Below are 18,753 nucleotides of genomic sequence, written 5' to 3' on the forward strand. Positions count from 1 at the left end.
ATGTCTCTTGGGTGAGCACTGTCCTTTATTGACATTGTCCTAAAAACATTCAGAATGTCCCCTGCCCCTTAAATTTACCTTTCATTATGACTCTATCATCTATCAATTTTATTAAACCTTTTAAAATCTATGCAACATTCAGGATATGAGATTTTTATGTTTTCAGTTCACCAAATGAACTTGACTTTCTCTTTCCAATACCCGGAAATGCCCCCTCAGAATCCCAGCATCACACAACAAACAAGGTAACGCGACTGTCACTTCGTGATTCTGTTAACTTTAGTTGATATGGTTTGGATTTGCGTCCCCACCAAATCTCCTGTCAAATTGTAATCCCCAGTGTTGGAAGTGGGGCCTGGTGGGAGGTGACTGGATCATGGGGGTGGATTCTTCATGCCCTTCATGCCCTTCACCATGCCCTTGGTGCTATTCTTGTGACAGAGTTCTCACGAGATCTGTTTAAAAGTGCGTGGCCCCAGCACCCTGCTCCTGCCATGTAAGACGCCTCGCTTCCCCTTTGCCTTCCACCATGATTAAAAGTTCCCTGAGGCCTCCCAGAAACAGACACTGCCATGCTTCCTGTATAGCCTGCCAAACCACGGCCAATTAAACCTCTTTTCTTTACAAATTACCCAGTCTCAGGTACTTCTCTATAGCAGTGTAAGACGGACTAATATATTAGTCATACTGCTTCCTTGGTCCTTACCTTTCCAGACTGAAGAATGTTCAGAAAATCCTAAAGAGGCACCATTACATCCCACTAAGTTTCTCTAGCCATTTTCTTAAGCACTAATAAATGTTTTAGAGGTGAAAATGGTCACCTTCACACCTAGTACAAGATGTAGACTGTAAGATTCTATATAAAAGTGCCCTCTTTAAAGAGGTTAGTCATCTTGCTATTCACTATGAACACAGAAAAATATTAGGCACTTTTGGCACAGAGTCTGTGATGACTCTAGGTTTTACTCTTAATCATTAGTAATAGCCAGAAATGGACATAACATCTTAGTTCACTTATATTTCTCCAAGTGGTTCACTTACTCATTTGCATTCCCATGTGAGAGATTCAAACTAATTATCACCTTCAGCTGGATATTTTCCAGCCAGAAAAACCTGTGTTTTTTGCAAATCTAAAAATTACATATCTCATTACCGTCTTTCAAAATCTTAGGAAAATATCACACTAGTAACCAAGATAACTGAGAAGTAACTTCTCCCATTCCAACTTTTATTTGCCTTAAGCCAGTTCTCTATTTACAACATCTCCTTCCCCATGGGCCTACAGTAGATTACATTCTGATTTTTTTCTTAAAGGTCTCTGATATAGATTTTGTCAAAAGAAACACCCAAATAATTCAATATATATTTAATGATATTCATACATAAGGAGAGAAAGAACCAAAACGTACACAGGAATATCACTGCCAAAATACAGCAACTTTACCAATATACACCAGTTTCAGGTTTGTATATGATAGATACACCTCTACAAAGGGCAGGGGAGAATGGATGAAACTATAAGAGAAAAAAAAAATCCAGCTCTATAAACAATCTTGAGCAAGTTTCCTTAAAAAAGAAACAAACGATTTCTCAAATCTTTCTAAACATTTACTCAAAGTTTAAATTATAACCATAGTTCCCTCTTATCCTTGTTATCTTCCTCTCCCTGTTACCCTTTTCTGAATGCAGAGACCAGAAACCTCACTAAATGAGCATAAACTGTCTGAGGATACACGTTCAGGGCCCTGGAGCTGGGCTGTCCAACTACTTAAAGCGGAGTCTGTGGAAATACTAATCATTAGGAGGTCTGGACACAGTAAATGCACACTATTTCTATTTTCCTACATTTAAAGATGAATTTAGGGCCAAGCACGGTGGCTCACGCCTGTAATGCCAGCACTTTGGGAGGCCAAGGTGGGCAGATCACTTCAGTTCAGGGGTTGGAGACCAGCTTGGCCAACATGGTGAAATCCCATCTCTACTAAAAATACAAAAAAATTAGCCAGGCATAGTAGTGGGTGCCTATAGTCCCAGCTACTTGGGAGGCTGAAGCAGGAGAATCACTTGAACCCGGGAGGTGGAGGTTGCAGTGAGCTGAGATGGTACCACTGCACTCTAGCATGGGTGACAGAGCAAAACTCTATCTCAAAAAATAAATAAATAAATAAATAAATAAATAAAATAAGCCTGTTGTGGTGGTGCATGCCTGTAATCCCAGCTACTTGGGAGGCTGAGGCAGGAGAATAGCTTGAACCTAGGAGGTGGAGGTTACAGTGAGCCAAGACTGCACCACTGCACTCCAGCCTTGGTGACAGAGCAAGACTCTGTCTCAAAAAAAAAAAAAAAAAAGAAAAGATGAATTTAGTTCCATTCTCACTGATTCCTAGGAAAACCCTTTGCTTAAAAGAGCCTCAGGAGGTTTTCCGGGATAAATTCAGATGCTGACATTCACAGAGGTAATGAATGATTCAAAAGCTCCACAAAGTGAAGCAGGCAAACACCCCACGCTGGAATGGTGATCAACTCAGGATCATTCTTAGCACTCCCTGGAATATGTCCAAAATTGACAGCTGGAATATGTCCAAAATTGACAGCTGGAATGGGTTTTGAGGTCTACACCTACTCACATCACACCTCAAGTGTAGTTTCTGAAGGTAAAAGCCAATCACATCCAACAAGAGTCATTCATCTCAAGACTATTAAAGGGGGTCAAAATGGGCCTCTCAGTATCTGTAGACCAATTTGGGAAGTACTAACCTTAATGAAATGAAAAACTGAGGTCATAATTTATTGGATGTGGGTTGTAAACTGGAAATTTCTCTTCCATTTATTTAATTAAACAAATGAAAGTCAGGTAGAAGACTGTGGTACACTGATTTTCAGGCTGCATCTGATTATGTAGCCTTCTCTATGCAGGTATTTATGCCTCAAACCTGATAGGTTAAAAATTTCCATCAGCTAACTGCCTAACAGGTGCAGCCATTCTTATTTCCATGAGAGTCTAGAGATAGCTGGTCTTTAAAAACAACTGAAAATCATCCAGCTGCAGGTGGCAGCTCAAAATGAAGATAACTGTGAAGTGGCCATTGTAGGGAAGTGTTCATGGGGACTATTTCTACGCTGGCAGAGAGTCAATTAGGAAATCAACAAATATTTACTGAATACCTACTATGTGCCAGGACCTATGCTAGGTACTGGCAACATAGTAGTTAATGAAATAGGTGGTCATTGTCCTCATACAGCTTACTGTCTCAGGCCCCAGGAAGGCGGGCAGCCCCAGTCTGGCTGTTTTCAGCATTGCACACTGCCCACTTGAGGCAAAAGAGCACCAAGCAGGGTTTAACTTGAGGACATATTTGGATTTAGAAGACAGGCTATTGTGCTGGAATAGGGACCAGATTTTAAAAAGCCTTTAAAATTCCTTTGTTCCAGCCGGGCGTGGTGGCTCATGCCTGTAATCCCAGCACTTTGGGAGGATGAGGCAGGTGGATCATCTGAGGTTAGGAGTTCGAGACCAGCCTGGCCAACACAGTGATACCCCAGTCTCTACTAAAAATACAAAAAAAATTAGCCAGGCATGGTGATAGGCACCTGTAGTCCCAGCTACTTGGGAGGCTGAGGCAGGAGACTCTCTTGAACCCAGGAAGCAGAGGTTACAGTGAGCCGAGATCGCGCCATTGCACTCCAGCCTGGGCAACAAGGGCAAAACTCTGTCTCAAAAAAAAAAAAAGAAAATTAAATCAACTCTACTAAAAAGCAGCAGCCTCAGCTCCATCACTAGAGGGAATTAAGTGAGGGGTCTGTGTCCACATTTGGAGAAAAGAGGTCCAGAGAGAGCTGCAGCAACAGCCTGGGAGAAGAAAGGAGTTGAAGCCAAAAGAGTAGCAGTCTGGAGGAGACAGAAGCAGTGACTTAGAACCAGAGCCGGAGCCAGTAGCAGACAGAGCAGACCTGGTCAGTTTCTCTTAACCTTAATTTCCTCATCTGAAAAAATGGGCATAATATTAATATCTATTTCACAGGGTTGTTGTGAAATTAAATGTACTACTGGAGGTAAACACTTAGTAGTATTTGGCATATAGTTAAGTGCTTGATAGATGTTCACTATCATAATAAAGCAAACGGGACCCAGGTGCCTTTATCTTCAGGGATAACATTTGGTAGGAGGTATGAGGAGTCAGGAAGATGATATCTCACTCCATAGGCAGGACTGTGCTCCAGAAGAGAGACAACACTAGGGTCAGAGTCAGTGGTGGAAGCTGAAGATGAAGACAAATAAAGTAAACTGGGTGTGAGAGTGTTATAGGACAGAAGCCCACGTGTTCATAAACGGTCCCAGGTCTGAATGGTAGAAGTCTAAATGGTGTTCTAAGACAGAGAAAAGAATTCAGCTTAAATGAAGTCTTTTTGTTTGTTTGGTATTCTTTTTTTTGGACTGGGTTTTGTGAGCAAAATAAATCATCTCAAAGGGAGACTAAGGAAGTATATGTTATTATTTAAAACAGTTTGCATACATTGTTTTAGAGAGAAGGCGTTGGGATTGGATCAAGACAGAGCTAAACTCATCGGGGAGTTTAGAAGACAAAGGGGAACAAGTGTGCTTCCTTTAAAGTTGGACTGGTCAGAACCTCCATCTATTCCATCTACATGGATGCCTGTATCTATTTTCTTCATTGCTTCATGTGGAGTCTTCATTTTACCACTCAAGAACAGTGGCCTGAATATTTAAGTGAGGTGTGGTCTCAGTAACTTACTACGGCGTGGAGACAAAAGGAGGAAAAAGAAGGCCTGTGTTCTAGAGGCCTTTGCTCTCAAGCCTGAGATCAAACTCAAAAACATCATTTCCAACTTGCAAGGTAATTAGAAATGAAGGGAACTGGCAGTCAGCTGTTTACCCCTGAAGACCCATAAACCACAGTACAAAGCACGATTCTAGTTTGAATGCTTGGCCAAGTCTAAGAAAGGAAACGATGATCTACAGAGAGCAGAACCGAAATTGTTACTTACCAGATATCTTCAGGCCAGCCATGCTTGATCAGATCTTCATCTGCAATGAGACATGAGAAAACAAAGAAGCAAAAACTGTCAAATGAAGATATGCCAGCGTTTATAAGTTAAGAATGGGAGAAATGTCAGGTCCTCCCACAAATTTCTCTCTCCCTCAATGAAGAAGAGTAATTCAGAGGCCTTGATGCTTGAAAATACAGAAAAAAAAATAATAATTTTCATAATTGGACAATATAGACCTATAATTTTTATAAATTTATATAATACTTCTAATCTAAGGCTCAGATATTTCTATATGAAGATAATAAAACTAACACTGACAAAACAATGCAGCCACATTAGATGTTTCAGAAAATCAGCTCACCTAATAATACTTAAACATTAAAATGATCTTGCTGAAACTTTAAAGCACTATTTTACTTAAGAAAAATAACTTGATTATAAAATTATAGAAAATTTAAAACAAAACAAACAATAGAAGTATAAAAAGAAAATAAAAATCACCTAAAATTCTATCACATATGGAAATAAAATACCAGAAGAAATAGCTAACAGAGTGAAAAGTAATTATCTGGGGAGGTACAGGGTGGGGTGGAACATGGGTATTAAGAAGGATTTTTTTTTTTTTTTTTTTGAGACGGAGTTTTGCTCAGTCACCCAGGCTGGAGTGCAGTGGCGCGATCTCCGCTCACTGCAAGCTCTGCCTCCTGGGTTCACATCATTCTTCTGCCTCAGCCTCCCGAGTAGCTGGGACTGTAGGCACCCGCCACCACGCCTAGCTAATTTTTTAATATTTTTAGTAGAGACAGGGTTTCACCATGTTAGCCAGGATGGTCTCGATCTCCTGACCTTGTGATCCACCCACCTTGGCCTCCCAAAGTGCTGGGATTACAGGAGTGAGCCACCGTGCCCAGCCGGATTTTTTTTTTTAATTCTAAGCATTCTATTACTACTTAACTTTTTAAACTATGTATTTATTAGATAAAAATAAAAATAAAGTTCTTTGGGAACAATGACCACCTAATTCTCTTATATGAATACACTTTTCTATTGTTGACCTTTGGGTTGTTTCTAATTATAAATGCTTCAATAAATGTTTTAAATCAAGTTGTCCATATTTCTGATTATTTCCTTAAGGTATATTTCTAAAAGCTAAAGTATTCGCTCAAAGTGAATGCACATTTTTTAAGGCTAATATATATCACTACATAAAGGTTATATCAATAAATATTTCATATAGCCATAATAATTGGTAATAATTCTGTTTAATACAGAAGTATTTAAGTATTAAATGCCAATTTAAAAATTGTAAACGAGGCTGGGCACAGTGGCTCACGCCTGTAATCCCAGCACTTTGGGAGGCTGAGGTAAGCAGATCACCTAAGGTCAGGAGTTTGAGACCAGCCTGGCCAACACCGCGAAACCCCGTCTCCACTAAAATTACACAAATTAGCCAGGCATGGTTAGCACGTGCCTGTGGCCCCAGCCACTTGGGAGGCTGAGGTGGGAGAATTGTTTGAACCCAGGAGGTGGAGGTTGCAGTGAGCTGAAATCACGCCACTGCACTCCAGCCTGGGTGACAGAGTGAGAGACTGTCTCAAAAAAAAAATTGTGAATGATTCATATGTGATGATTTAAAATGTACCCAAGAAAGTATGGTCTATATAATTTGAATGGGGTATTTACTGTCCAGAAAAGGAAAAGCAAAAGGAAGACTCATCTTGGGTGAAGGCACTCATAACAACTGTAGACACCATCAGTTTTCTGAAAGGCTTTCGAATGCTTTAAGTAGGACTGAGCAAATAGCCAAAAGGTAAGCAGAAAAAGGAAAGAGAAATTTAAAAAATCTCTTTCCCTCAGTCAGGCAAAGTTTGGCTCCCTGATGACACCTGCTGGCTAATAAAAAGAACAGACCTGAAAGCTTTTCAGTGAAAGTAAATCATTCCACTTAAATTGATGGTTCTAATGAGTTCTTGGTCTGAAGTCATAAAGACTATTAGAAATAAATGCAATGGGCTAGGAATGCCAGACAATGGGGTGATTTAGAGAAGTAATGTCCATTCTTACAAGGCAGCCTAGGAAAAGTTGATACCTCCAAATGACTCTAAGAGTTCCTAGAGAAAAAGTGTTCCATACATACATACACTATTTCAGACAACAGATTCTCGCTCTGTCACTCAAGCTGGAATGCAGTGGCACGATCACGGCTCACTGCAGCCTACCTCCCAGGCTCAAGCCATCTTCCTGCCTTAGCCTCCTGAGTAGCTAGGACAACAAGTGTGTGTCACTATGCCCAGCTAATATTTTCTTTTATTGTTGTTTTTTGTAGAGACAGGGTCTCCCTATGTTGCCCAGCAGGGCTCGAACTCCTGGGCTCAAGTGATCCTCTCGCCTCCGCCTGTCAAAGTGTTGGGATTACAGGCTCACGTGAGCCACCATGCCTGGCCTCTTAAATTTTTTTCTACATAGGTTTTAATGACAGCAAAATGCCACTCCAGAGAGCTCTAAAAATATCATCTAAATTTATATCTGTGACATAAATTATGTATCTAGATTTGTATCTATATATTCCTACAACAGACATTCAAAGGATTCCACAATCTAGTCCATCCTAACCCACTCCTCCACAAAGCCTTCTCAGCTTTCAATCACATTTACTATCTCTCATCTGTCTACTTCTACAGCATTTACTATTCATGTTACTTCATTTTGTCTATAGTTTTTAAAAAATAGACCTTACTTTTTGGAGTACATTCACAATAAAATTGGGCCATACTTATTTTTGTGTGTAAGTCCACCTGAATGCTGTGAAAGCGCAAACTAAATCTTCCTCTTCGGATACCTGACACAGGCTGGAACATGGTCCCATAAAGACAAGCCCCCAGCAAACAGTAAATGAGCAGAGAAGGACAGAAGAGACACAGTGGGAATGTCACTGGCACAGCTGCCTTAGGCTGGCACCACTGCTAGCCCATCCGTGTGAACCAGAATCAAGGCAGCCCTTCACACCCCACCCACTAGGTCGCGCAGTGCAAAACTCGCACAAGCATATGTGGCAACTAACTCTGCTTTAGTGCTTCTCAGTAATCTAAGCCTCAGGTTCCCACTCTTGATATGGTACAAAGAAAAACATATTTGGATTTGTATCCACGATAGATAATCATGATTCCTGCTACTCCGCCTTATTGTTCAACATAACATAGGGAGACAGCAGCACCTCCTCAGCTACATAAGAAAAATGCTTTAATAGTCAATGTTACTTGTGATGATTTATGGGGAAGAGAAATATAAAACTCAAGTATTAATATGCTGCAGACTACTTCACCATTAAGTCACACCCAAAGTTAATGTCATAACTTTATTATCATGAAAACCTACTCTTTTTTTAAACTTTAGTTCAAATTTATTAGTGGGCCAAAAAATTTATTTAGCCGATTGAGATTAGCTTTCAAAAATGAAATAGAAATAGTAAAAAGAGGGAATAGCAAGTAGTATGAGTAATTTCTGTAAGTTTTTGTTTTAGCGATATGAACGTGTACATCAAAACATAATGTACTTCATACTAAGAAAAGCGGTCAACGAAGTTTGAAAAATACTAGTATTTCTTAACTCAAAAAGAGCATTTTCAGCCTCAAAAGCCCCAGTAAGTATGTTTTCACTAATTTCACTAATTTAACCATTTTAAAATGGTTGTAAAAAATAGATGGGTCAGGCTCAGTGGCTCGCACCTGTAATCCCAGCACTTTGGGAGGCTGAGGCAGGTGGATCACTTGAGGTCAGGAGTTCGAGACCAGCCTGGCCAACATGGTGAAACCCTGTCTCTACTAAAAATTAGCCAGATGTGGTGGCGCATGCCTATAGTGCTAGCTACTCGGGAGGCTGAGGTGGAAGAATTGCTTGAACCCAGGAGGCGGAGGTTGCAGTGAGCTGAGATTGTGCCATTGCACTCCAGCCTGGGCAATGGAGCAAAACTCCCTCCCAAAAAAAAAAAAAAAAAAGACAGAAAATGATCTCCAAAGTTCAAACCACAGAGGATTTTTTTTAATTTGAAGTAAACAGCAAAGGTTAATCTGTGATTCATATTACTGTAAGTCAAATAACAACACAATACTTCTTGTAAAGTGTAAGTTTCTAATCAGCAACGGATGGACCAATTAGTTCAAATATTATTTTATACAATTAAATTCTAGGAAAGTTAATCCTTTGGAGTTCCTTATAATGGATGAGCTTTTGTTTCTCATAAGCTAGTTTATCAAAGTAGGTGAAAACTTAGAACCAACAAACCGGGTCGGGGGCATGGAAGGTGGTGAGAGAGACATAACACTTACCTGCTGAAAATTTTAAAATCAAATGCTTTTGAAAACTTACTTTCATATTTATCTTTTCCCATGTAAATAGTGTAGGCAGATGAATTAACTAAGATAAAACAAAAATAAAAAACAATTAGTAACTTCATTACCAACAAAATTGTTCCATGTGAAAAACAAGTGACAATGCTTACATTAGGGGTTGGCAAACCATGGCTCATGACCCAAGTCCAGCCTACCACCTGTTTTTGAACAGCCCTTGAGCTAAGAATGGTTTTTACATTTTCAAAGGGTTGGAAGAAAAAGCAAAACAAAGAAAAATAAGCCACAGAGATTGTAGGTGACTCACAAAGCCTAAAATATTTACTATCTGGCCCCAAAAGAAAAAGTTTACCATCCCTATCAATAGCTACTTTCCTACTTTCTCAGGGTTACAGTTCAATGGTATCACCAGTCCAGTCCTATACTTTTCCCTTCAAGATTAAAAAAAAAGAAAAGAAAACTAAACCCCACAACTAAGTTCCTATGTTCATGAAAGTTTTATTTTGCATAATTTTTTTAGCCAATATTACCCATCATATTCCAGGTGTGCTGCAAATTCTAACAGGCTCTCTATTGCATTCAGGGAGACCATGATTCTCCAACTTCTAAACCAGTGACTCTGACCCCTGATCTACATTAGAATCATCTAATTATGCCCCAGCTTCACCTCAGATCAACTAAATCCAAATCTACGGTGGGCAAGAGTGATTTGTGTTTTCTAAAAGCCTTCCAAGTAATTCTAATGTAAGGTCAGGGTTAGAAACAACTGTCCTAAATCAAGTAGAATCTTCTGGGTATGACTTATCCTAGAAATGACATTTGCTTTACCAAGGTAGTGTTTTATTGCAGACATCCCTGATCTTGGATTAAAGTTTCCTACTGAAATTATAACTGAGTGCCAGGTTTCAAAGCTAGTCTACCAAAACTTGTTTGATCCAATTAGACTAAACTCCTGAATTTACAGACACTGGGCCCTCAGGCTACAACGCCTGCGATGAAGAAGTACTGAAGCGTAAATACACACTGAAGCAAAGTACGGATAAGTGCAGGGTTGGGCTGGACAGTCTGTTGGCTATGATACCACAGCACAGAACACACACATGTACCTGGAGCCCTGAAGGACAAAGAGCAATACGCTCTCCTAAATTAAAAAGTCTTGTATCAGAGAGATTTCCTGTACTTTCAGTAATGAAAAGTTTCTTAAGTGATCAATCCTAGTTGCCTTTCTTGGGGGAAAAAAACCTAATTCCTTTGTTTGACATTTATAGTAACTAAGTACAGAAGTAGTTGAGAAAGGTACCTTGAAAGAATGTGTGCATTGCCAAGTTTACAGAAATGCTTGTCTATTACTGACCACTGTAGTACCTTGATCAGGCCTTAGTGTAGCACGTAACAAATGCCAAAAGGGTGGGAATAAAACTAAAAAGCATTTCAGATTCTCTCTGAATGGCCTGGCAATAGTTCAAGTGTATACCCTTTCAATCCTATAATGTCACTACCTATAATGTCACCATAATAGAGTACCAAAATATTCCACCAAGCAATAATCTTTTTACAACCTAAACACCCCTTAATAGAGACTCTTTAGATATATTACAGATTTGAACATTCATAAACAAAATACCATGTACCCATTAAAAAGAAATGGCAGGTGAAGAAATTAAGTACCAGAACAGTATTTTTGTGTATCTATATACAAGAAGATTCAATTTATAAAAAATAAATTATAATGGTATGTGTGTGTGGTATACACACACACGTTTTATTTTTACATAAGCACATACTTATTTATATGTATGGAAGCATAAACATTTTTTAACAACAGTTACCTTGGTTAGCCTGCTATAAAATGTACAGATGGCTTTTGCAATTAGAACAGAATTTTCAAAATAACGATATAGGCCAGGTGCAGTGGCTCACACCTGTAATCCCAGCACTTCAGGAGGCTAGGGTGGGCCAATCACTTGAGGCCAGAAGTTTGAGACCAGCCTGGTCAACATGTTGAAACCCCATCTCTACTAAAAATACAAAAATTACTGTCGGGCGTGGTGGCTCACGCCTGTAATCCCAGCACTTTGGGAGGCTGAGGCAGGTGGATCACAAGGTCAGGAGGTCGAGACCATCCTGGCTAACACGGTGAAACCCTGTCTCTACTAAAAATACAAAAAATTAGCCGGGTGTGGTGGCGGGCGCCTGTAGTCCCAGCTACTCGGGAGACTGAGGCAGGAGAATGGTGTGAACCCGGGAGGGGGAGCTTGCAGTGAGCCGAGATCTCACCACTGCACTCCAGCCTGGGCGACAGAGCAAGACTCCGTCTCAAAAAAAAAAAAAAAAAAAAAAAATTAGGTGTGGTGGCACACGCCAGTGATTCCAGCTATTGGAGAGGCTGAGGCATGAGGATTGCTTGAACCTGGGAGGCAGAGGCTGCAGTGAGCCAAGATTGTACCACTGCACTCCAGCCTGGGCGACAGCAAGACTGTCTCAAGAAAGAAAAAATAACAACTGACATAAAATATTAATAAAGTTATCTCTGCAGGCCAAGCTCTCTAAGCTACAGTCAAAAGAATAACAGAGGAATGTTTTGATGGTTGACTTATTAAATGAGGTGATTAAGAAAATGACCATAAGAAACCTAAAGTGAGGGGCATTCTACAAAGTAATTCAACTAACAATGCCATGAAAGACAAAGACTGAGCAACTGCTCCCAATTAGAGGAGGCTACAGAGTAATGACACCTAAAGAATGCAACAATGATTTGTATGGTATATTTGTTACAAATACATCATTACAACACTAATAGGAACTGGATAAAGCCTGTTCATTAGATAATAGCCATGCTGCAATGTTAATTTCCTAATTTTGATAATGAAAAATGTCTTTTGAGAAGAGAATGCCCTTGATTTTAGAAAAACAAATCTGAAGCATTCAGGGGTTAACTGCAACTTACTAACAAATGGTTCAGGAAAAAGGTGTGTGGGAGAGAAAAAAATACAGAAAAAGAGAAAGGGAAAAAGAAAGACAAGGCGTGTGGTAAAATGCCAGAATTTGTAGTCACAGTGGCTCACGTCTGTAATCCCACCACTTTGGGAGGCTGAGGCAGGCGGATTACTTGGGCCCAGGAGCTCGGGACCAGCCTGGGCAAAATGAGGAAACCCTGTCTCTATAAAAAAAAAATTAAAAATTAGCTGGCTGTGGTGGCTAAAGTGGGAGGATCACTTGAGCCCAAGAAGTTGAGGCTGCAATGAGCTGTGACTGCACCACTACACTTGCCACTATACTTCAGCCTGGGTGACAGAGTGAGACTCTCTCAAAAAAAAAAAAAAAAAAAAAAATTGGGAGTACTCTGGGAGAACATACATGAAATCTTTTACTAGTAACTTCTCTGAAAGACTGAAATTATGTCATAATAGAAAATTAGTCTGCCACAGTGGCTTACGCATGTAATCCCAACACTTTAGGAGGCTGAAGCAGGAGGATCACTTGAGGCCAAGAGTTCAAGAACAGCCTGGCCAATATGGCGAAACCGTCCCCACTAAAAATATAAAAATTAGCCAGCCATAGTAGCGCATGCCTGTAATCCCAGCTACTCAGGAGGCTGAGGCAAGAGAATCGCTTGAACCTAGGAGGCAGAGGTTGCAGTGAGTCGAGATCATGCCACTGCACTCCAGCCTGGGCAACAGAGCAAGACTCCATCTCAAAAAAAAAAAAAGAAAAGAAGATGAAAAATATAAAGGAACATCATTGTTGCGCAACAAGTCTGAATTAAGTTCCTTTCCATGTTAAGAAGGAAAAGTAAACTGAATTATTCTAGTTCATTTGTTATTCTCATCTAAATAATACGGCTGACTAGTACTGGAACTCATTATTTGGAAGACACTTGACTTACGGGTAGCAACCAATCCAACTTCAGAGGTGATCTGATTATTTCACAATTTATAGAACAACCTACTTTTAGGTAGATGACATTAACAGGTATTAAAAGTACAAGTGGACTTTGAGCCAAGTATCTACAATCAGATGGTCTTGAATTTGACATATTAGACTAATGTTCAATTATTCCCTTATGAGACAGCATGAAAGAATGAAAATGGAACACATTTTAGTCAGATATTAATCTTAAAACGTAAAAGAACAACTTCCTATGAAGATTTTCTTCCCATTTTAAAAAAGTTTTTATGCAGTAAAAACCATCAGTTAGTTGAAAACTTGGCAAGCCATACAAATTCATTTCCTGAAGATTCTATATATTTGTTGTTTCTATACTGCCAATATGTAAAGTTTTATTACTATTTTACTGAGAAAGTTATGATTTTTCCATTAACTTTGCGGTTGTAAAAGATCAGCTGCACAAGTGCAGTTTTATTAGGCTTAGAGGCCAAATATTTTTCTAACAGGAAACAGTTCTGATATTATAATGGAAGTCAATGAAAAAAAACAGGACCCACAAATCTAGTGAAGCATTTTGTTCTATTAAGGGCAGCTGTGTATGTGTGACTAGCACTTAAAGAATTTAGAGTAACTTTAAGGGGAATAGAATAGCATAAAATACATTCAGTACCTACACACCCTGCCTGTATATGTTTTTCCGTTGTTGGGTTTATATGGATATCTATGTTGTTGAAGATTCACGAGTGGAGAAGCTATAAAGAGATGCCTGAGTTGCCAAGAATGAAAATGCTTAGAGGCCTATAAGGGTATATGATTTTTCAGGCTGGTTTTGAATTTTGTTTCTAGTAATTTTAATAATATGGGTAAAACAAACCACAGGTACAGAAACAGAGAAATAGCTCACGGCGCACACTGTGGAAACCTAAACTACTGAGAAAAATAAGGAGATGTCAGTGTGATGACGGTGGAAGAGTAGGGTCTGTGAGTTACAAGTTACCTGGGCCTCCATCTTATTTCTAAAGAGAAAGTATCACCTTATTCAAACCCACACAAACAATGTGGAACTAGTTTCACTTAAATCTTACCTTTTGGCCGAGCGTGGTGATTCACGCCTTTAATTCTAGCACTTTCGAAGTCCGAGGCGGGTGGATCACCTGAGGTAAGGAGTTTGAGACTAGCCTGGCCAACATGGTGAAACCCCATCTCTCCTAACAAAATACAAAACTTAGCCGGGCATGGTGGCGTGTGCCTGTAATCCCAGCTACTTGGGAGACTGAGGCAGGATAATTGCTTGAACCCAGGAGGTGGAGGTTGCAGTAAACTGAGATCACACCACTGTACTCTAGCCTGGGTGACAGAGGGAGAAGTCATCTCAAAAAAACAAAAAACAGAACAAAACAAAAACTCAACCTTCCAGAACTTTGGGAGGTCGTCGAAGTGGGCAGTTCACTTGAGCTCAGGAGTTCAAGACCAGCTTGGACAACATGAAATCCCATCTTTACTAAAAATACAAAAATTAGCCAAGCATGTTGGCTGGTGCCTGTAATCCCAGCTGCACCAGAATCACTTGAACCCAGGAGGTGGAGGCTGCAGTGAGCCGAGATCGTGCCACTGCACTCTAGCCTGGGTGACAAAGCAAGACTCTGTCTCAAAAATAAATACATAAAATAAATCTCACCTTTAGGCCAGGCGCAGTGGCTCACGCCCGTAATCTCAGCACTCTGGGAGGCCAAGGTGGGGGGGCGAATCACTTGAGGTCAGGAGTTCGAGACCAGCCTGACCAACATGGAGAAACCCCGTCTGTACTAAAAAAAATATAAAACTAGTCAGGCTTGGTGGCACATTCCTGTAATTCCAGCTACACAGGGGGCTGAGGCAGGAGAATTGCTTGAACCCAGGAGGTGGAGGCTGCAGTGAGCCGATATCGTGCCACGGCATTCCAGCCTGGGCAACAAGAGCAAACCTCCGTCTCAAAAAAAAAAACAAAAAAACCTCACCTTTAGCATATAGAGTAGCAACAGAATAGACGGTGCTATGAGTAAGAAAAAAATGGCATTCATTTATTCAACAAGCATTTATTGAGAACTACTAGCCAGTCACTAAGTTAGGGAAACAAGTACAGTAGTCCCCCCTTATCTGTGGGGGATGCCTTCCAAGATCTCCAGTAGATGCCTGAAACCGAGGACAATACTGAATTCCATATATAAAAGGGATTTGCCACATAATGATGCTTTGGTCAGCAACAGACCACACATACTATGGTGGTCCCATAACATTATAACGAAGCTGAAAAATTCTGATCACTATTGCCTGATGACCTGGTAGCCATCATAACACCGTGGTGCAACTCACTTTTTCTAAGTTGAACCCCGTTTAAATACACAAATACCATTGTGTTACAATTGCCTACAGCCATTCAGCACAGCAACGTGCTGTACAAGTTTGTAGCCTAGGAGCAACACGGTATACCGTACAGCCCACGTTTGTGGTAGGCTATACCACAGGTTTAAGTATACTGTACCATGTTACTACAACAATGAAACCGCCTAATGGAGCATTTCTCAGAATGTCTTCTTGTCATTAAGGGAGGCATGGTACTGGTATTCCCTATACATATATACCTATGATAAAGTTAATGTATCAGTTCGGTGGAGTAAGAGATTATCGACAACTAATAATAAAATAGAACAATTATAACAACGTACTGTAATAAAAGTTATGTGACTCTGCTCTCTCCCTCTCAAAATATCTTATTTTACTGTACTCACTCTTTTTCTTCTTGTGATGATGTGACCACGGAAAGCGAAACACAGGACAAGTAGGGACTACTGTAAAGAGATCCTGTCCACGCCCTCAAGGAGCTTACACTCTAGCTCAAGCAGACACCATTTAATACCACGTGATAAGTGCAATACCAAAGGCATACTTGGAACGTTAAGTGGGTCCCAGAAAAGGAACAGCTAAGCAATCTTGGGGTGGGAGCTAGGATCAGGAAAGGCATCTTGGAAAAGATGGGCCAAAACTGCCTTAAGGGAATTAGCTGGGGGTTGATTTTAGGAAAGGGGAATAACAGGAACAGAATGAAACCAATTCGGAACATGGCATTTCCCGGGAACGAAAAGCACCCTTTCCTTATCTGTCAAAGATAAGTCAGAGCATTATCACAGGTCACTTCTGAGATCTGGGACATCAACTGCCCAGGGAGTGGCTGGGTGGACATTCCAGGGTCTTTTTTATTGTTTTCTGTTGCATCCCAGACCCTACAACCCCTTCCTGAAAGGGTAAAGCGCACTTCCTTAAGAAAAAGTTGTTAGCAGGTGTGTCCTTTCTCACGGGGGATAATTATCAGGGTGCAGCCACAATAAAGGCCGCAGACGGAAGGTGGGAAGAAGACTTGGGATAAGGTGTGTGGAGGAGCCCACAGGCTCTGGCCCAATTCCAGGGAGTGACGGGACGTCTTTCCGATTGGAGGAGGAGAACTCCCCGATACAAATACAGCAGTGGCATCGCCCCTCCGCGCCCCCCACGCCATGACGAGGAGACGCCGGGGGAAACCCTGCAGTTGTGGGAGGGACAGACGTGCTGGGGGAACGAGAGGCCGCGGGAAGAGGCACTCGCATCAAGGAGGCATTTTAGAGCGAGGATCAGGCGCAGCTGCGGACTGGGGGTCCCGGCTTCGGAACCCGCTGTCCAGCAGGGTCCCGGAGGGCGCGGCGCCCACTCACCGCTGCTGCTGGTGAAGTAGAACACCATGATCACGGGAGCGATGCGGTGACTCCACCGTGGAGCAGCAGCGCTCAACTCACGAAGCTCAGGATACCAGACTCTCGGCGGCCGCCTGGTTCTCGGAACTCCTCCGTGCACTTCCGGCGGACGTCGGGGCGCGTCATAACGCCGGCCGTGGGCGCCATCTTTAGTCCTGGCGAGGCGAAGGGTATTGGCAAGGAGTTTGGTTCAATGATTTGTGGGTTAAGGGAAAGAGGCATCTTGGGCACATTAGTTAACCTATCTGTGCTTCACTTTCCTCAGCAGCGAAATGAAGATGATACTAGAGCAGCTAAGTCACAGGATATTTTTTAGGGTTAATTAAGTTAATGGGCGCCAAGGGTTTAGAACATAGCACACAAGCGAGTTGTTTCTGATACTCACCTGGAGAATATGCCTCTTGGGGATTGGACTGTGTTCTGGCTCAAATCGAAGGCCTGCCATCCCAAACCTCTGAACCTCAGAGGTACTCCTGCTGTAAAGTAGGAATAATCATACTCATGTAAGGCTCCTACAGCACTTGGTTTTGCCCTGATTATTTCTCTTTTGAGAAAGCACTTTTATCTGAGGAATGTGAGTCCTTTTAAATTACTAGGTCTGGAGAGGCATTAAAATGAGACCCCATCATGTTCTACTATCCCCTTGAGCTATGTATTCATCTCCTGAAACTACCTGCTTCTGCCACAAGTAGCTACCTACTAACCTCACACTGCCACACAAGACACTATGACCCACACCCTACAGCTTAACAATGTCTAGCCAATCACTGATGCATGTAGTTTCTATAAATGAAAATGCTTGACAGTTGTGTATCAGCCCACTTCCTGTCCTCCTTTTTCGTCTTTAAAAACCTGCTTGTAGCAAAGGCCGGACAGAGCTCATATCCAAAGCTACTGGTGGAGGGTGGGGGGTCGGGGGGGGGGGTGGAATCTTCTGGGCAGCTGTCTCCACTTTAACTCAAGCAAACTCTACATTCTTTTTTGCCTCAGCCTTTCCTTTTAAACTGACACTCTTAAATCACTCTCACTGACTTCATTCTATGACATTGAGGGCATCACTTAACGAAATTTATTTATGTGCTCGCTTTGACAGCATGTGTACTAAAATTGGAATGATACAGAGAACATTAACATGGCCCCTGCTCAAGGATGACATGCAAATTTGTGAAAATTAAATTTGAAAAAATAAACATAAAACCCTAAACTTATTTGAAACTAAAAATGTGCCAGAAACACTGTACCAGGAGCTGGTGACACAAAGATAGTAACAATAGCTAACAATAAACGTTTTAGGAACTTTCTGGTTTTCCAAAGTAAGAATTTAACTCTGTTCTTTAAATAGCAATTGTTTTGGGGTTCTCAGTTGTATTATTTGTAAAATGGGAATGGCAATAGATATTAATACCTTATGGATTGTGGTGAGAAGTAAAAGAAACAAAACATGTAAAGCATCTAAGAATGCCTGGCACATAGCAGGTGTTAAGTTTTATATTTTAATTTTAAAAATAAAATAGTGAATAGAAACCTGAAGTTACTGATAAAAATGAAACTAACAAGCTTCAAATGTGAAAAATAAGTGCATTCAGAATCTTGGAGAGGCCTGTATTTATTTATTTATTTTCGAGACGGAGTCTTGCTCTGTCGCCACGTTGGAGAGGCCATTTTACAAAAATTTCTTACCCCAAGTGACCCCAGAATGTACATCGACTTCAACCGGGCCGAGAACTACAATTCCCAGAATGCAC

At 41.0% G+C, this 18,753-nt stretch overlaps 1 protein-coding gene and 1 non-coding gene across 9 annotated transcripts in view; one reads left to right on the forward strand and one right to left on the reverse strand.

The window, feature by feature from the left end:
• Positions 1–17,106, reverse strand: part of CCDC25 (coiled-coil domain containing 25) — a 41,700-nt gene extending 24,594 nt beyond the window's left edge. For 4 of the 8 annotated variants that reach the window (XM_045398071.3, XM_074000560.1, XM_045398069.3 and 1 more), the window contains exons 1-3: positions 16,970–17,106; positions 9,376–9,423; positions 5,008–5,047 (exon numbers count right to left, since the gene is read on the reverse strand). Coding sequence is in view for 4 of the 8 variants with exons in the window: in XM_045398069.3 (XP_045254004.1) it covers positions 5,008–5,047; positions 9,376–9,423; positions 16,970–16,997 (116 nt within the window). In the remaining 4 variants the exon portion in view is untranslated. The remainder of the gene's footprint in view (positions 1–5,007; positions 5,048–9,375; positions 9,424–16,969) is intronic. The other 4 variants (XM_045398072.3, XM_074000561.1, XM_045398070.3 and 1 more) reach the window with 1 other exon arrangement.
• Positions 17,107–18,085: 979 nt separating this feature from the next.
• LOC123575342 (U6 spliceosomal RNA) lies at positions 18,086–18,187 on the forward strand. Its single transcript, XR_006700640.1, has one exon. It is a non-coding gene; the product is annotated as a U6 spliceosomal RNA (small nuclear RNA).
• Positions 18,188–18,753: the final 566 nt, after the last annotated feature.

The sequence above is a fragment of the Macaca fascicularis genome, chromosome 8 (genome assembly GCF_037993035.2).
Source record: "Macaca fascicularis isolate 582-1 chromosome 8, T2T-MFA8v1.1".
NCBI classification, from domain to species: Eukaryota; Metazoa; Chordata; class Mammalia; order Primates; family Cercopithecidae; genus Macaca; species Macaca fascicularis.